A 19,944-nucleotide genomic window follows, 5' to 3' on the forward strand; every position below is an offset into this window, starting at 1 on the left:
CACTTGCTGCTCAAAGTTACAAAGTCAAGGTTTTTTTATTTCCAGACAAGGGCATAACACCCTACATGTTAATTTACTGTAGGTCACAGCAAATGAGGAAAGTCAGCCTGGTGAGAAAAGGAAAACAAAATGTGAAATGCCCCCAATTAGAACAAACCCAAACCCCAAGGAACAAACTAAAAGGAGGTGTGGCTTCCTGCACTATTGGTGTTATATATAGATATTTGTATAGGGAAAATGTTTGGGAGCTGAGTCACTCTTCAGTTTGATTTCAGGTAAGATGAATTTCAGTCAAGACTCTGGACAGCATCTTCCTTATCTCCATTCACCCAGAGCCTCTCTCTGGTATCAGTGGGTTCCTCAATGGGCCTTGGTCTGTTGCTCATGGTTCCCATTCTAAATTGTTTGCTCCAAAGATTTGTAACTACAAAAATGGGTGTGTTAGGGGATGTGGGGATGGGAGTGGGGAGGGGGAGAGGAATGATCTCACTTTGCCAGAGTAGGGAAACAAAGTTGTTCCTGTGGAAAGCCAGGTGTTTTTCCATGATAAGGACCTGAACAATGAGCATGATGTTTCAAAGAATTAGTCAGACCTGCATTCTCCAAAGACCTTCTGCTTCCTCATTTTAAAGGGGGATGATTGTATAGACTTTGGGGTCAGAGGGTGAGTTTGGAGGTTTTAGTAGAGATAAAATTAATCACAATGACCAAATTCCTTCCCTTGTGCAGGTTGAAGGGTCACAGAAATCAAGCCTGAAAGAAATCTCAAAGGGGCAACTATTCTAGCCCCTTGTCTCCAAGCAGGACAACAGTGGCAGAAAAGTTGGTGTAAAGGATGACACAGCTTTTCTGTTTGATCCTGCTGCTGGTGGCTTTTCAACACTGGAGCCCAGTAACTGCTGATGGTTTGGCAGAGAGTAAGTAAGGGTCTTGGACAACTCCATCTGTCTTTGCCCACTTCCTCTAGCCACCTATCCAGGTGCTGCCTCTGAATAGTCTGGTTCTAAATAATAATAATAACAATAATAGTGGCTAGCTTTTCAATAGCACCTACTTTGTGCAAAGTACACTGTGCAAAGCACTTTAAAATGTTATTTCATTTGATTCTCATTACAATCCTGTAAAGAAAATGCTATTTTTATCTCCATTCTACAGATAAGGAAACTGAGACTGAGAAAAGTTAAGGGACTTGCCCCAGGTTACATATCTAGTTAGTGTCTGAGGCCACATCTTCTCCAGGTAGAAATTCTCCAGGAAGCTAGGTGGTGCTGTAGAGAGAAGGCTGGACTTGAAGTCAGGAAGATGGTGAGTTCAAATTCTGCTTCAGATACTGAGCTGTGTGACCTTGAGCAAATTGCTTGACTTTTCTCAGCCTCAGTTTCCTCATCTGTAGAATGGAGATAGTAATAGCACTTACCTCACAGAATTGTTGTGAGATTCAAATGACATAACATAAAGTGCTTTGCAAACCTTAAAATACTATATAAATGTTAGCTATGATTGGTATTGTTTATTTCCACTGGGGCAAAATGAGTGAGTGCTTGAGGCCAGCCAGAATTCACAGATTCTTTATTTTAAACTAGACACTTGCAATCAAAGAATCATTTTTGTTGAGAGAAGTCTTGAGATCCTCTAGTCCCTACTCAGATTTTTGCAGAAGAGGCAAGAGATAGAGTTCATTGAAATAACTCATCCATCTAGTTAATGGCAGAGCCAGGCCTACACCCCAAGTTTTTCTGCTCAGGATTCAGAGCTCCTTTCACTAGACTCTACTTCCTTGATCTAATGGGGCAAAGGGGTTTTTTCTTCTTGGGGGAAGTGTGTGTGTAGGAGACTTCCTAGAACCCTCTCAAGTCACAGCATGCAAGCTATTTATTTATTGCTTATTCCATCAGTGTGTGACATATGTCTGTTTGCCCTGCTGGTCCCTAGACAAAGTGTATTTGCTTTCACTTCCTTCTGGTTGATGATGTAGGGAACACTGTTCTTGGCTGGTCATGAAATGTTGTAGTGTTTGGAATTCCATGATCTATGTTGGAAACAACCTTGGGTTTAGAGTCAGGAAACTTGGGTTCAAGTCTCAGCAATACCACTAACTATGCAACATTGGGTACCACTCCATGCTTCTGGGCCTCAATTTGTTAATCTGTAAAATGAGGTTTGTACTAGATTAATTATAAGTCATTTTCCAGTTCTATGATCCTATGATATTGTCTCTAACTGGCCTGGTTTGGCCTACTTTTGTCTTGAGGGTTTGGTCCTGGATCCCTCTATCTGTCCCTGCCCTGTCACCTGTTCCTCTCTCTCTTTCAGCAGACAGCTGTTCCAACTGCCACATTAACGCATCCTGTGTGGAGACCAATGGCTCCATGATCTGCTCCTGCCTGGAAGGCTTCACTGGGGATGGCTTCATCTGTTCAGATGTGGATGAATGTGCCTTCCAGGGGGGCCACAACTGCTCAGCCAGTAACTGTGTGAACACCGTGGGCTCTTACTACTGCAGCTGTTCTGATGGCTTCCTGCTAACCCCTGAGAATGTCTGTGAAGACATAGATGAATGCAGTGACCCGAACCTGGGCTGTCATCCACTGGCCATCTGCAATAACTCTCCTGGTAACTACTCCTGTGTTTGTCTTCCTGGCTACTCTGGGGATGGACATCAATGTTACTGCTCCCCTGGCTCCTGTGGACCTGGCTTAAACTGCATCACTGAGTCTGATGGGAGCCAGATCTGTGTGGATCCATGCCAGAAATACACCCAGCTGGATGAGTATTGGAGAAGCACTACCTACAGGGCAGGCTATTATTGTGATTCCCTGAGGCAAGGTTGGTACCGTTTTGTGGGCAGGGGAGGCGTGCGTATGCCAGAGAAGTGTGTCCCAATTGGTAGGTGCAACACTGCTGCTCCAATGTGGCTAAATGGAGCCCACCCATCCAGCGATGAGGGCATCGTCAACCGGACTGCCTGTGCCCACTGGAATGGTGACTGTTGCCTCTGGGAGTCTGAGGTGCAGGTGAAGGCCTGTGTTGGTGGATTCTATGTCTACAATCTGACCTCTCCACCAGAATGCAACTTGGCCTACTGTACAGGTGAGGAACCTGGTGTTTGCTTATGGTAGTGGCTGAAGGATTGGGCAAGGGGTGGTCTCTTTGGAGTCATCTTCTTTCTTGAGACCCGAAGACTTCAAGGGGATAGACTTTCAAAGAGTCCTCCTTGCCCTGTCCCACCGCCCACCCCAACACCATGGATAACTTAGGCTGTGAGTTCACTAGGCTTTTTATCTATCTGTCTGTTCATGTGAACCTACAGACCCAAGCTCTGTGGAAGGGACCTGCAATGCCTGTGGCTTAGATGAGGATTGCAAGGCAGTGAATGGAAACTGGACCTGCCAATGCAAGCAGGTCTCAGATATTACTGGTAAGTTCCTTGGTGGGGGAGGGGTTACACTGGCCCAAGCAAGGACAGTGGATAAAGAGTATGTGTGTGTGTGTGTGTGTGTGTGTGTGTGTGTGTGTGTGTTCAAAGGAGACATTTGTGGCCAATCTCTTGGTATTCAATATAATTAATGTATGACTCAAGATTATTATATCCTAGATCCAGAGCAAGAAGGGACCTCAGACAACATCTAAGCCAAATCTCTTGTTTTACCGATGAGAATGGAGGTTAAATTACTTGTCCAGGAATACATGGGTATTGAATGTCAGAGGCAGGATTTGAAACCCAAATCTCTGACTTTAGATTCAATGTTCCTTCCCCTGTACCATACTGCCCCCCTAAATAGAAATTTCACCCTAAAAGGGACTTTGGAGTTCATAGAATAACAGAGCTTTAGGTCAGAACTGGAAGGGACATTAGGGATCATCTTATTTAGCCCCTTCCATTTATAAAGTCAACAAACATTTATTAAACACCTTCTATGTGCTAAGTTAAGCAGTGAAGATAAAAAGAAATTAAAACAAAATAAAACAAAACAAAACAACAGTTCCTGATCCCAATAAGTTCACAGTCTAATGAGAGAGAAGTAATGATGGTGGTTCAGAGAAATCAAATGACTTACCCAAGGCAATATAACTAGTTAATGGCAGAGCTAAAACAAGAATCCAGGTTTCCTCCCTCCTTGTCCAGAGTTTATTCTACTCAGTAAGAAGCTTTACAAGGATACCTCCTTTTCCATTGGTGCATACATATGCCCTCTTTGTAGTGTAAGGAAGAAGATAAACCAATAAACCAACCTGGCACATGAAATGTCCTACCCACTGAGATTCATGTGGATTTCTGTGAGTCTGTAGCTTAAGGCAAAGGAGGAACTCTAGCTAAAATGTTTTCAGTAGGAAGTTATCCAGGGGTGTGGACTAAAAGATATTTAGTCATATATGCTTTCCTTTAAGTCCCAACTAAAAGACTTCCCCAACCCCTCTTAATTCCAGTGTCTTCCCTCTATTATTTCCTATTTATCTTATATATAGCTTGCTTTGTGTATATTCATTTGGTTGTTGTTTTTTCTATTAGATTGTAGGTTCCTTGAGGGCAATGACTGTCTTTTGTCTCTTTGTGTATCCCCAGAACTTAGCGCAATGCTTGGAGGTGCTTAATAAATGTTTATTGATTGATTGATGCCATACTGCTCCCACTCAGTCACAGCCTGCTTGCTGTATAGACACTTCATAAGCACCTAGGAGAGTCCACACAGAACAGCTTGCAGATAAAACAAAGTATTTTCTGGTGCTAATTGATAGAGTTTGCCCCGAATCCCAGTGATTTAGAGAGAGCTCAGTAGTTCCTTCACCACTAGAGTTAACTATTTAGGTTATAAGGATTCTAACCTTCAGATTTCCATCCAGTGGAAAGATTCCTGGCCTAGAACACAGGATATTTGAGTTCTAATCTTTTACTGTGTGAAGGGAGTTAAAATTTATTATTGTGGGTCAAGAAATCAGAGCTAGTATCTATGCATAGAAATTATAGGAGATAAATTTTAGCTCAGACAGTTAGAGGTGTCCAATAGTGCAGTTGACTGCCTTGTGAGAATGATTTCCCTGTGACTAGAGGAGACTCATGTCTCAGGCAGGGTAAAGTAGGACAATAAGCATTTATTAACTATTTTCTAGGCACTATACTAAGCACTAGGGTTATAAATACAAACAAAAAGATAGTCCTTCCCATCAAGGAGCTTACATAGTAATAGGAGAAGGCAATGCATGAAAGTGAGCTGAAAAAGAGAGATTTTGAGGGAGGGAAGGTACCTGCACAGGGTATGATGGAGAATGAAGTCCAGAAAGTCATAAGAAAATCTGAGAGGTGAATGAAACCTGGTCAATTTGAGCTTTTCCACAAAAGACAGCCCCCCCCCCAAAGGAACTTCCCAATGAGAGAAGGGGGCTAGAATGGAAAAGGGATGTTCCAGGATGAGAAAGCCCCAGGTGCTGAGTGAAGTTCCAGGTTGGGGCTAGACTAGATGACCTTAAAATTTCAGCTAAAATCCTACCTTTGACAGAAAACCTTTCCCAATCCCTCTTAATTCTGTGGATTATTTCCTATTTATCTTATATTTGGCTTGTTTGAACATATTTTCCTTTATATGTTGTCTCCCCTGTTAGACTATGAGCTCCCAGAGAACAGGGACTATCTTTTACCTTCCCTTCCACCCTCAGTGCTTAGCATCACATCTGGCACATAGTAGATTCTTAATAAATGTTTATTAACTGACTGACTGATCTCTAAAGTTTCCATCCAATTCAGGTTATAGAATTCTATTGTTCTATACTTCATTGGCTCTTTCAGATATTGCCAACTTGAAGCCTGATCTGTCTTGTGAGGCCAGTCACATCAAGGTGTCTTTGAATAAGTGCCTTCTGGAAAATTTGGGGTTTGAGCAGATGTTTACATATTTGAAAGATAGCTCCTGTGCTGGTTTTGAAGAGAAGGACAACCAGAGTTGGGTGTCAGTGGAAACTCCAGCCCGGGATGGTCCATGTGGAACCACACTAACGGTAGGTAGGATAGAAGCCTCCTGAGGGCCAGGCTTGAGGTTCTACAATTTGGGAGTGGGGTGGGGCAAAGCAGTTGTGGTGTCTTGCTGTGGGAATCAGGTGGTTGGGCAGTGACTCAGGGAGGCAGTTGGCAGGCCAACTGGGAAAAGGTGATGTCTCTCACAATTGGTTTTAATGATCTGGTAAGTTGTTTTTCAGTCATGTCCAATTCTCTGTGACCCTATTTGGGCTTCCTTGGCAGAGATACTGGAGTGGTTTACCATTTCCTTCTCCAGCTCATTTTACAGATGGGGAACTGAGGTAAACAGGATTAAAGTGATTTGTCCAGGGTCACACATCTAGTAAGTGTCTGAAGCCATATTTGAACCCATGAAGATGAGATTTCCTGACTCCAGGCCCAGCACTCTCTACACACTCATACACACACACACACATACGTATGTGTGTGTGTGTGTATGTATATATAGATATATCTATCCATTCATCCTCAAATCTGTACTTTATTTCCCTTCCTTCCCCCACCATCTCGGCAAAGCCCCTATCCCTTCTCACATAAGTCTCAGGACTTCTCTTAGTGACTTATTTTCCTTTGGTGGAATAGTGTTTGGGAAAAGTCACACAGTGTGATTGTCTTGGCTTCTGTACCCCTGGAACCCTCACCCCACATATCTGTCTTCACACACCTGGATTTTTCCCTGGGTCTTTATCAAGACTAATCAGTCATGTTGTTTCAACATGGCTGGGTCCAGGAATCAGGTCTTGCCATAGACTAAACACTGTTTAGTCTATGTTCTCTCTTCTCCAGCCCCCACCTTTAGTGTTAGCAGCTCTTCCTTGTCTTTAATCTGCCTAGTGACTTCTTTCTACACTGTCTTCCCCAAACATGCCTCCCTTCCTCCCTTATTTCTCCCTAGTTGGGTGACCCATATAAACAGTGCCTTGAGTTCTGGATCCCTCCCTTCCTCTCTCCTCCATCAAAACTTTCACATTCTGTGTCCACTTCCACTTAGCCAGTTCTTGCACTGGAACACAATTTATTAATACTCTAAGGTGGGAACAGGCTTTAGAGAGCATCTGGTCCAAATTGGGGATGGCTTAATGTGTCACCTGTCTACAGATGATGATAGTACCTTAACTCAGAAATTAATCTAACAGTGAAATTCCAGGTATGATAACATCAGTGTTGGGGAAATAATGTTCTGGGTGAAGGAAGGCTTTGTTGTTATCCCCAAAACCATGCCACTGGGATGTCTACTGTGCCTTTATGCAAGATTGCCTGGAGGGATTTTAGGAAATTTTTGTTTCCTTCAAAATCTAAGTTCCTGGTAAGAACTTAACTGGCAGCCTAGCAAAAAAAAAAAAAGATGAATTGAAAACCTTCTTGCATGAAGAGTCATATAGGGAACAGATCAGGGTTAATAATAACAACAATAATAGACAACTCACATTTCTTTTTTCTTACATTTAATTTTTATTTTATTTTTTCAATTATATGTAAACAAAAATTTTTAACATTTAAAAAAAATTTTGAGTTCCATATTCTCCTTCTCTTCCTCTCTCCCTTCCCCCTACCTTGATAAGGCAAGCAATTTCATATAGATTATACATGTGTAGTCATGCATAAAATTTCCATATTAGCCATGAAAATTCACATTTCTTAAAGGATTTTAAGGTCTACAAAGCATGTTTCTCACAATATCCTTGAGAGGCAGGCAATGCAAGTGTTATTATCTCCATTTTACAGGTGAGGAGACTGAAGCTTAATGAGGGTGATTTGCATAAGATTACACAGTAAGAGTCAGAGTTGAGTTTTGAACCTAGAGATGGGAAGAATGATAATCCATATTAAGCTTCCAAGATAACTCTATGGGGAGTTGCTGGAGGCAATGGGCGATCATCTCTATAACGCTCTGAAAAATCCAACTTTAGTAAACATTATTGTATAGAACCCAGGTTTGGCCTTACATAAAAATAACAGCTAATATTTATATAGCACTTACTATGTGTCAAGTATTATGCTAAATGCTTTACAATTATTATCTCATTTGATCCTCACAACAACTCTGGGAGGTAGGTGCTATTATTATCCTCATTTTACAGGTGAGGAAACTAAGGTAAACAGAGGTTAAGTGACTTGCCCAGGGTCACACTATAAGTATCTGAGGCAAGATTTGAACTCAAGTCTTCCTGACTTCAGGCCATGCCCTTTATCCACTGCACCACTCAGCTGCCCATGTACATGTAATATGAGCAGAGAAGGCAGAGAAGGGCCTCAATTCATGACATGAGTTGAAAAGGAAGGCTCATTGCAGCAAAAAATCTTTGCCTTTACCCACCTGGTACCTGAAATTACACCATTAATGTTTTATTCCTTTTTATCTTAAAGGCTTTTCCATCTTCCAGAGTCCTATCTTGAGATGGAAATACCCCTGGGAAAGGTTACAAATTTGGCTGTTATCATTTCACACCTGAATCTAACAACGGGGATGGGGCAGAAGCCCTGGGAGAAGGGAAGGAGACTATAGCATGGTAGAAAAAGTCCTGAATTTGGAGTCAGAGACCTTCAGTTCAAATCCAGGCTCTTCTCACTTACTAGTTGGGAGACCTTGGACAAGTGACTTCATGGCCCTTGACTTCAATGTCTCATCTGCAAAATAAGAGGGATTGAAACTCTTTTAACTCTCAATCCTATGATCTCATGATACAGGGGCAGGTATCCTAGAAGTCAGGGGCCCAGGGATATTGAAAGGAGTGGAGGGAAAGCACCAAGGATGAACTTCACTGACTTCAGTTTCCCTAGGACTAGCCTACACAGTGACTATAGTCTAGTGGCCTTTTCTCTCTGCTCTCTTCATCTAGAAAAACCAAACCCATGCCATCTATAGCAACACTCTCTACTTGTCTGACAAAATCATCATCCGAGATACCAACATCAACATCAACTTTCAGTGTGCCTACCCTCTGGACATGCAAGTCAGCCTCCAAACGGCAGCCCAACCCCTTATCAGGTATGATAGCCTGCATCTACAGAGTACTTTAAGGTTTGCAAAGTGCTCTTCTGGTCTTAATACAACCCCATGAGGTAGGTGCCATCATTATCTCAATTTTACAGATGAGGAAACTAAGGCATGAGTGACTTACCCAGGGTCACACAGCTACTAAATGTTTTGAGGGGAGAATTTGAACTCAGGCCCTTCTGGCTTCAAGATCTGCTGTGCTACCTAGCAGCTTGGGCACGAGAGTGTAGTTCTTCTCTATAGAGGTTTGTCCTTCCTGCTGGTTCTGAGGATATTCAGCAGCCTGTAGGATAAGAACACCTCAGCCCATTGTGGACATTTTACTCAAACCCCAGAATCTTTACCCTGAAAAGGACCTCAGATTTCTTCTTAGTACAATCCCTTCATGTTTTAAAGATGAGGAAACTGGGCCCAAGAAGGTCAAATGAGTGGTCAAGGTCACATAGTGGTTACCATCAGATTTAGTGTTTAAGGCCAAATCTTGACTAAGAAGTTTAGTCTTTACAGCTGGAAGGGAAGTCAAAGGTCATCTAGTCTAATCCTCTCATGTTATAAATGAGGAAATTAGGGCCTACTGAGGTGAAGTGATTTGTCCAGGATGATACCACTAAGAAGTAGGAGGACCAAGGACTTGAACCCAGATCTTTTGGTTCCATTCCCAGTGTTCTTCCCACCCCACCACATTAACCCTCAGCCCTGTGATACAGCCTCTGACAGCGTGTGATCTCTCTTGCTACAGTTCCCTGAACATCAGTGTTGGTGGGACGGGGATGTTTACAGTGAGGATGGCTCTGTTCAGAAGCCCGACCTACACATTGCCCTTTGAAGGCTCTTCTGTGGCCCTCTCCACTGAGGCCATACTCTATGTGGGCACCATATTAGAAAGGGGAGATTCAGTCCAGTTTGTTCTGTTGATGACGAATTGCTACGCCACTCCCAGCAGTAATGCCACGGACCCATTGAAATACTTCATCATAAGAGACAGGTAGTGGGCTATTCTTTATTTTATTTATTTTTGTTAATTTATTTATTTTTAGTTTTCAACATGCACTTCCATAAGCTTTTGAGTTTTAAATTTTCTTCCCCTCCTTCCCCAAGACAGTGTGCAATCTCTACATTCTTATTAAACATATTTTCACATTAGTCATGTAAAGAAGAATTAGAAACAATAGGAGGAACCATGAGAAAGAAGAAACAAAATAAAACAGAAGAAAAAAATAGCAAATAGTATGCTTTGATTTGCATTCAGACTCCCTAGTTCTTTCTCTGGATATGGATAATATTTTCCATTGTGAGACTTTTGGAGATGTCTTAGATCCCTGCATTGCGGAGAAGAGCTAAGTCTATCAAAGTTAGTCATCCCACAATGTGGCTGTTACTATGTACAATGTTCTCCAGGTCCTGCTCACTTCACTCAGCATCAGTCCATGCAAATCTTTCCAGGTTTTTCTGAAGTCTGCCTGCTCATCATTTTTTATAGCACAATAATATTCCATTATATTCATATACCACAACTTGTTCAGCCATTCGCCAATTGATGGGCATCCCCTCAATTTCCAATTCTTTGCCACCACTAAAAGAGCTACTATAAATATTTTTGTACTTATGAGTCCTTAGTAGTCGGCTATTCTTAAGGAAGTGTGTGGCTTGGGGTCTCAGGTGGGAGGAGGGATTAGGGGAAAATGAGGAGAGAGCACAGACTATCACCAAGTAGTAGCGTGGAGTGGAGAGAGGGATAAGAAACAGATAGAAGGAAGGCAAGACCTCCTGCCCTGGATGACCTCTGAGTCACGCGGAAAACCAGGGAGTATTCCTAGGCACCCATTGACACCACAATGTCAATGACACTTAATACACTTCTTTTCTAGTAGGAAGGTAAGGATCTTCCTCCTTTACCCTTTCCCCAACAACTACCTCTTGTCACTCCCCTCTTCAGAATGAGACCTCTCTGGACCTCTAAAATGCCCACTACTGGCATTCTACTGGCCTACTAGGATTCCATTTTAATTCTCAATAATGAGTTTCCCCTGGGGGAGGAGAACCATGTGAACACATCTTTTACAGATGTCCACGCACTCAGGACCCAACTATTCAGGTGGCAGAAAATGGAATGTCCTCTCAAGGTCGATTTTCAGTCCAAATGTTCAAGTTTGCTGGGAACCATGACCTAGTGTACCTACACTGTGAAGTTTCTCTCTGCGACACCAGGGATGAGCAGTGCAAGCCTGTAAGTTGACCCTCCTCTTCTCATCTTTCTCCTAGCCCAAGATCCACTTTTCCCCATGTATCCTTGGGCCTAAAAGAGATCAGATAATGGAGAAAAGACAAATAAACTGCACTCTTCTCTTTATGCCTTTACTCATGAGGGTTAATGGATTTGGGTTTTAGATAGGGGAGTTCTTGGGTATCTTTGCTTTTATTGTCTTAATTTAAGGCAGGGATTTTTAATGTTTATTTTGTTGATTTGGACCCCTAGTGAAACCTATGAACCCCTTCTCAGAATAGTATTTTAAATATATAAAATTAAATGCGTAGGATTGCAAAGGAAACCAACTATATAAAAATATTGTTATTAAAATCTTAATAAAAATGAAAACAAAAATCAAATTCACAGATACCAGGTTAAGAGCACCTGGTCTAAGAATACAGGGAGCAGGAGGAGAAGATTGGTGTGTCAAAGCAAAAGAACAGTATTATTAAGAAGTACAATGAGGTTGGTGGTAATTTGGACAGGGTCTGACCTTGTATGCAGCATTGTCTCAGTTTTTTTTATTTTGTCATTAATTTAGTAACCATTGACAAAAGCAAATACTCAAAAAACCAAACAAGATAAAACAAAGTCACATATAAAACTATGAACTCCTTTTTCTAGCTAACTTAAAAGAAAAAATGTTTATATAAATTTTAATGAAATGTGAAGCAAGGGTATCTGAAAGCAATTAGAAATAGTCCTGACACAATTTTGTAATCAGAAAGGAAGAGGGTGCTTGGAGAGGGGTCACTCTGTTTTAAACATCCATTGAGTTATTACCTCCTCTGACTCTGCAGTCAATTGGAGGACTCAAAACGTCAGCCATTTAGCCCTGACTCACATGTGGCAGGAAGCAGGCTGGAACTTAGAACCAGAAATGGCCAATCAAACCTTGCCCCTTGGGATGACCCCTCTAGAAGTCAATGCAACCTCTGCTCCAAGAGTTTCTTATTTGGAGATGTCACATGTCTGTTATTTTTGTCAGTGTTGGTACTCCTTCTGCTGATGCAGATTGTAATACCTCCACAACTTAGTAGATGGTCTTTGAGAGTTGCTGTGGCCAAAAAATTCACCACCCTTCAGTTAAGCTGGGGAAAATCTTGGCCCTTGAACTTCAGACATACAGTCTATAAACAGTCAAAGCTTTTCTAGCTAGCCAAGATCCACCAGAATTTGTGCTCCATTGGCCCAGACTTCCACAAGATAATAACAACAATTTGTTAGATGAACAGATGATAGGACAGCCCACCTGCTTCACTGCTATCCTGTAAAGAAAGTAAGGCAGGCTCCCAGCATATTGGGTGGTACTATTATCGTGAACCTAGGGGAGGACATAGACATGAGTAGCACAGGATGGCAAGGAATGACTGTGATCTGCATTGCTGCATATAATGTCCCAATCAATGAGATTATATATCCATTTGAGTGGCATCTTTACTGTTCATATGTCTAGTCCTAATCTTTTCTTCTTTAGCCTTGCATTTCTTTGCTATTATTTTTATATAGTCTGGATATATATGCTCTTTGAATCCTGACATTTTCCATCTGTAACACTTCATATGTTTTCCCACATTCTTCATATTTTAAAACTGCCTTTTGCATCTCTGAAATTATAAAGAGTGTATTTTTTCTGAGGCCTTCAGCTTCACAATGGGAAATTATTGTTATGCCACATGGAACAATGCAGTTATGGGATCTCACCAAGTAAGTTTCCTTCTGTCACTTTCCCTTCACTACAGTCTTGCTCAGGGACCAGACACCGTAGTGGAGATGCCATCAACACAGCTCAAGTTCTGAACCTGGGACCCATCACTCGGAAAGGTAATTAACTCTTTCATTCATGACCTCCTTGGTAGGGAAAAAGTGGAGTGGGGATATAGCCACTTAGGCATTAGATCTCAGAAACACAGATGATGTTTTTCTGTTCATGATTAGAAGGCTCTGGATTTCTGGATGTTGGGGGATCAATACTTTTTTCTCTTTTAAGGGGGCTCCATTAATAATGATTCTCTTCTTTAACATTCACACTGGATATTGTTGCCCAGGTGAAGGGAAAGTATTGACGCCATAAGTATTGGGTCACAAATCCTAGAAGTCTGGAAGTGTTATTCAAACCAAAGGGAAGAATAAACACACAGTAAACACACATAGTCCCTCAACCACAAAGTTGTAAGCAAGAAGCTCTATCTCACTGTACTAGGTGGAAACTTTGATGGTAGAATGAGCAGAGTGGCTTGGTGAGCAGCAGAATTCTATCCAGTCATAGCACTGAGAAATGGTAATACCAGGTTGCCATGCACACTCTCTAGGTATTATAAATAATTATAGATACTTAGAGCTGAAGGGGAACTGAAGCCACATTGTGATCCATCTCCTTGCCTTCAGTCTAGTTAATAAGTAAACAAGCTCAAAAAATATTCTCTGGTCACTTTTTTGAAGATGCCTCAAGATAGAAACTCCATTGCCTTAGTGATACATTCAAGTGACCCACCCTATTACCCAAAATAAGTCAAGCCTATTGAGAACTTATGGGATGCCCAGAACCAGGCACTAGAGAAAGAGAGGGCTTGTTAAAGAGAAGCAAAAAACATGGCCCATGCCATCAAGTATAACATAATCTCTTTGGGGAAAATATGACTAAAGATGATAAAACAATTAGAGAATAATACAATAAGGTATAAAATTAAATGCTAAATTGTCTGTTAATAAGTTCAGAGAAGGGAAAGATCAGTGTGGTGTAGAATGTTCAGGGTTGGCTTCATGGAGGAAGGGGCTCCAGGGTCATATGATCATAGAACTAGAACTGAAAGAAACCTTAGGGGCCACCTAGTTGAACCCCTTATTTTATAATTGAGGAAACTAAGGGCCAAGGAGGCTAAGTGACTTACCAAAAGATCACACAGTTAGTAGGTGAGAGAGGTGGTATTTGAATCTAGGGTGGTTGTAGGATGGGTGATACATATGATAGTGATGATAGCTGTCATTTATATAATGATTTATGGCCACAAATGAATAAAGACATATTCATTATCTTATTTGAGCTTTACAAGAACCTCATATGGTAAACAGTGCTCACTTTGATGATAAGGAAACTAAGGTATAAAAATAAGCAACTTTGAAAGTTCTGATCAATACAATGACCATTCTTGATTCCAGAGGAGCAATAATGAAAAATACTATCTATTACAAAAAGGTGATGGATTTAGGGTCCAGAATGACACACACACACACACACACACATACACACACACACACATACATATTATATATATATATATATGTGTATATGTATCATATTATATTTCTATATATCTATTACCTATTTCTATCTTTGATATATTATTGTATCATATATGATATATTATATTATTTTTGCATCTTATTATATGTATACATATATGTATATATGTATTATATATTATATTCTCTATATATGAAACATACAGAAGAATGAAATATATGTATGTATATATCTATAAATGCATGCATATATGTATATTATATCTATATATGTATGTATATATGAAACATTAGGGCAGGTTGGTGGTACAGTGGATGAAGTGCCAGGCCTAGAGTCAGGAAGACTTACTTTCATGAGTTCAACTCTGGCTTCAGACACTTGTGACTCTGGGCAAATCACTAAACCCTGTTTGCCTCAGTTTCCTCATCTGTAAAATGAGCTGGAGAAGGAAATGGCAAACTACTACAATATCTTGGCCAAGAAAACCCCAAATAAGGTCAGGAAAAGTTGGACACAACTGAAACGACTAAACAACAATAATAAATCTATAAAACATAAATGTAAGAATTAGATGTATGTATATAATATATCTATATATGTACATATATTCTATAAAAATATATATGCATGTATGCCATATATGTATGTATATGAGACACATATATGTATGCAAGTATATATTCTATCTATATATGTATATATGATACCTACCTATATATGAATATATTGTAGATATAGATATGTATTCCTCATATGAGATATGTATGAGAATAAGTTGTATGTGTATATAGTATAGCTATATGAGTATGTGTATACATTTTATCTACAAATACATCTATACCTATATATGTATACCTATTTGTATACAACCATCCGGCGAATTTGTTTTGCTTGACAATGAATATTTGCTATAAGAAATTTTCTTTTTTTTTTCTTTTTTTGATAGGGTAGGGAGGTGGGGAGGAGAGAAAATAAATAGATTTCTGTTCAATTTTAAAAATAGAGAGGTGGGAGAGGTACTATTGATGTGAAATGTTGCACAAACTATCAGAGGTCACTAATTTTACTTTAACATTTTACTTTGTTACAAGAAACCTCTCATGAAGTGAGAGTAATCTATGAATATTTGTCCTATAAAAATACTAATATAATTGGAGAAAAAAAATTGGGTAGAGGGAGACCTAAGGAACAACCCCCTCATTCTACAAAGGAGGAAGGTGAAGCCCTGAGAGGGTGTGAGTTGTCCAAGATCACAACGATACTGAGTTAACAGAGCAGGGACCCAGGTTTCCTAACTACTACATAACACTAACCACTATATAGCACTATCTATCAGGGATTAGATAAATGGAGAGGAAGGGGCAAGAGCATTTCAGGAAGGAGGAATTATATCCATCCTGAATCAAGTGAAGCTTTTGAGGGACTTGAGTAATATAAACAGGAAAAGATCACAAAGATGTGAGATGCTTCTTTGAACTCAACCCCTCTTCATCTCCTCTTCTTGCATCCCCTGTGACCGTCAAGAACTGTTAGGATCCCTCTTATAAAACCTTTTATTTGTTGGAAGACTGGATTCAAGCCACTTCTTAGCCTTGCATCCTCCAGAGCAAATCAAGAGACTAATGCATCTCTTTGTACTCACAGATGCTCAGACTGGTGTACTACTGAGTGACATCCCTAGCCGAGCAGGTATGTAGTTTTCTTTCTGCTAATCTAGGTCACGGCCAGTCTATGAACAAAGTGGAATTTCGGTAGCTCAAAAGAAACGTGAGATGTGCAAATTTAGAGACATCTCCCTCCCAAACGTTCATATGGGCTATTTGTGCCCGATCTGTGGTAGAGCCTTCCAAGCTCATATTGGTCTGATCAGCCACAGCCAGACACACCGTACGTTGACCCTGATATCGTGATGTCATTTTGGTCCTCTTTGAGCATGAAGGACAAACAACATCACCGGTCAGGTCCTTTCAACTTAGTTTCTTCATGCAGGTTGGAATAAATGGTCTCTAAGATCCTTCTCTTCCAACTTCAAATCTATTTTCTTAGGATCCCTGTGATTCTACCTGAAGTCTTAGCTAACTGGCATTAAATTATAGACCCTCAGGGCATATTAAAAGGCAGAATGGAATGAGAAACCAGAGTCCTTGTACAATGATCCCCTGTGTCCAACTCTGAAGGAGTGACTATAGCCATAGGAACCCGGGGTCACTTAGGGAGAGAGACCAAATTGCATAATAACACCTAATAATAACAACAAAGAGGCAGAGGGGATAAAGGACCAGCCTTAGAGTTAGGACATCCTGGGTTCAAGTCTCACCCCTGACACACACTAGCTGTATGACCCTGGGTAAGTCACTGAACTTCTCAAAAGGATTTCCTCTACATACAAAGGATGTTTTCCTCTACATTTTTCCCTGCTCCCTCCCTCCCCCAATCCTTTGGTGTGCTGAAAGCAGCCCGAGGGCCATAAGCTGGGGTGGGGTAGGGGTTCCTGTAGGTTGTGCAGGTCTGGTCTAGGCGATTCTATAAGATGATAAGTTGCAGAGAGAGCTGCCTATCTTTCTTGGTGGAGGGAGGGGAGTATCCTCCCCTGAAGCTATCTACACTGGGAAGGAAATAAACATGTATGAGTGCCTATTATATGCCAAGCACTGTGCTAAATGCTTTTTATTTACAAATATTGTCTCATTTGATCCTCACAACAACACTGTGAAGTAGCCTCCATTATTATCCTCATATTACAAATGAGGAAACTAATGAAATGGAAGATTTAGAGATACAAATAATGGCTTGCTTTTATGGAGCACTGTCCTAAAGCACTTGGCATGTAGTACACTATTTCATTTCATTACTTTGGTGATTGGTGAAAGTGAGTATTATTTCCTTCTTACTCATAAGGAAATTTGAGTTCAGAGAGGTTAATCAATTTGTCCAAGGTCACATAGCAATCTCAATCCTTCTGATTACAAAGCCAATGCTTCTTCCACCTTCCAGAGCTTCCACATTACAAATCTGATAGAATTTAACTCCTATTAAGCTAAACATGAGGTTCCTCAGTTCTTCCCTTTCTCTGCCTTTGAAGGTCAGCAATTAATTGGTAGACTTTATGGGTCCATGATTTGTTCATTAGGCCATGACCCTATGATGCAAAAAAAAAAAGTTGTGTTGACGATGGGACAGTCCAGTTGATCATCCAGTTGCTTGGTCTGTCTGATGTCCAACATCTACATGAGGGACAGGTGATAGTGGTGGTAGAGCCCCTCAGGTGTTTGTTACTGCCATTGTACTAAATATTTATTCCTATAATATTTATTCCCCTCCTACCTCCCTCCAGTCCCTAAGTGAGCCCCATGGCAATTGAGAACTGACTGTGAGGACTTCTCCTACAGTATTTCACGCTTTCATTTCAGGGTTCCTGACACCATGGCTGGGTTTGCTCCTGCCAATCATTGTGCTTCTGGCAACCCAATGATCCAACTGAGGGAAACGTTGGGCTTGAAAACAGCTACTGCCTGTAGTTAAAAAGGAAAGAAGCTTCAGAGCCAAGAAACTGCGTTCTTCTATGCTTCGCTCTATGTTTCATTCACTGCAGAGGGGAGAGGAGACCCAGCACTGGAGATAGCTGCAAGATAGGGCTCCCATTATCTGCTCTTTTTTTTCTTTTCATTTTTAATAATGGTACTTTAAAAGGGTCTGTGCCTCCAATGGATACCTTTAACTCCTGTTTTCTCTCACCACAGAATTTCTGAAGTCTCTTTCAATTATGTTTGCAAGGGGAGATTTCTAGTCTCTCAGAAAGAGCACCGGATTAGGAAAACCTACATTTTAGTCCTGTCTCTTGCAGTCACCTAAGCTCTCTGAGTCTCAATTTCCTTATCTGTGAAATAGAAATCTCAACAATAATATGGTAATGGTGATGAGAAATAATAAATATTCCTTTCTGTGTGTATATCACTTCATGGTTCATAAATGACATTTTTATCCATTATTTCATTTGAGTTTCACAACACCACAATAGAAGTGATGACTCTGGAATCAGAGAGACTGGGTACAAATTCCACCTCTGATACTTACTTGTGTGACTTTGGGCAAGTATCTCTGTACATCCCCGGGCCTCATCTATTCCTAATCTGTAAAACAAAGTGGTCCTGGTGGTCTTGGACGTCCCTTCCATGTCTAGATCTGGGATCCTGCTGTCTCCTTTTCTCATATGAGGAGACAGGTTCAGGAAAGTTAAAGAATGTACTCAAGATCACATGACTTGTAAGGAGCGGAGCAAAGACTTGGACCCCAAGCTCTTGACTCCCGCATCTGGGGTTCATTCCTATAAAACTTTAAATTAAAACAAAAACAGAATATTTGTTATAAACTGGGTGTGGGAAGAAAGAAGATGGAGCCAATACACATTCCCCCTCCCCTTCCTCGCCCAATTGGCTTTCGTTTTATCTTTTGTCTCTTTTTTTTCTTCTCTGAATTGGATTCAGATACCTGCATCATTTCCCATTTCTTATTCATTTTTGGAGTGAAAATATTAGGCAAAGTGAGGGGGAAAATCATGTAAGTAAATACCATAGTTATTTCTTTTCCAGGAAGTTCTCTAATTACTCTGGAACTGTAATAAATTTTGCTATAATAAAATGCGTGGAAGCAGACTTCACAGAGGATCATAAGAAAACATCTTTTCCACAGTGGCACACCCTGTGCTCATTTATTTTGAAATGTTAAGAGAGCCATCATGGGATAATAGATAGAGGCCTGGCCTGAAAGCCAGGAAAACCTGGGTTCAAACCCAGTCTCTGATATGTACTAGCTGTGTGAACCTGGGAAAGTAATTTAACTTCTTAGTGCCACCAAACAATTTGCTGAAACTATAATTTGCAGAGAAGGTGCAGTTCTTCATCGATATAGGGCACAACTTTGCAGTAGGTAGGGGCCAAAATTAAAATAGGCTAGACTTCTTCCTATTGCAGATAGGTTTAGACTAGAGACAGGCTGCTGATGGTTGGTTCCTGCGGATCATGTGACAAACAGGAGCATGCACAGCGACAACTCTACATTTTTCGCCAGTTGCCCCAAATTCTTTGGCAACTACGAGCAGCCACGGGCCATATGTTATGCAGGCCTGATATAGGGTGTTCCTTTTCTTCAAAGTTTCCTATACCAGTGAGGGGGCCCAGTACCCCTACATATAGGAGAAATCAGTGGAGGAGCATTAAATTACTCTCTTTCTCTTCCCCCTTCTCTCTCTCTCTCTCTTTTTTTCTCTCTCTCTGTGTCTGTCTGTCTCTCTCTGTCTCTCTGTGTCTGTCTCTTTCTCTCTCTCTCACTCTCTCTCCCCCTCTCTCCATCTGTGTCTCTTCTTACCCCATATCTGTCTCTGCCTCTCCTCCCATTTCTCCTGTGTCTGCCTCTATCTCTTCCTATGTCTGTCTGTCTGTCTGTCT

General features: G+C 40.9%; 1 protein-coding gene across 1 annotated transcript; it reads left to right on the forward strand.

The window, feature by feature from the left end:
* The first annotated feature begins 835 nt into the window (after window positions 1-835).
* LOC114052428 (uromodulin-like) lies at window positions 836-17,972 on the forward strand. The gene is made up of 10 exons (XM_027875024.1): window positions 836-917; window positions 2,314-3,090; window positions 3,311-3,418; window positions 5,783-5,991; window positions 8,851-8,999; window positions 9,748-9,993; window positions 11,073-11,235; window positions 12,999-13,080; window positions 16,145-16,189; window positions 17,911-17,972. Exons 1-10 carry the CDS (start codon window positions 836-838, stop codon window positions 17,970-17,972), a joined length of 1,923 nt encoding a protein of 640 aa, XP_027730825.1.
* The last annotated feature ends 1,972 nt before the right edge of the window (window positions 17,973-19,944 follow it).

This window comes from Vombatus ursinus, unplaced genomic scaffold (assembly GCF_900497805.2).
Source record: "Vombatus ursinus unplaced genomic scaffold, bare-nosed wombat genome assembly UNPS02014807.1, whole genome shotgun sequence".
NCBI classification, from domain to species: Eukaryota; Metazoa; Chordata; class Mammalia; order Diprotodontia; family Vombatidae; genus Vombatus; species Vombatus ursinus.

Coding starts and splice junctions, on each gene's coding strand:
- LOC114052428 (XM_027875024.1), top strand. CDS start 836: ATGACACAGCTTTTCTGTTTGATCCTGCTGCTGGTGGCTTTTCAACAC. Junction 9,000..9,747: donor GCAGCCCAACCCCTTATCAG/GTATGATAGCCT, acceptor CTCTTGCTACAG/TTCCCTGAACATCAGTGTTG. Junction 16,190..17,910: donor TGACATCCCTAGCCGAGCAG/GTATGTAGTTTT, acceptor CTTTCATTTCAG/GGTTCCTGACACCATGGCTG.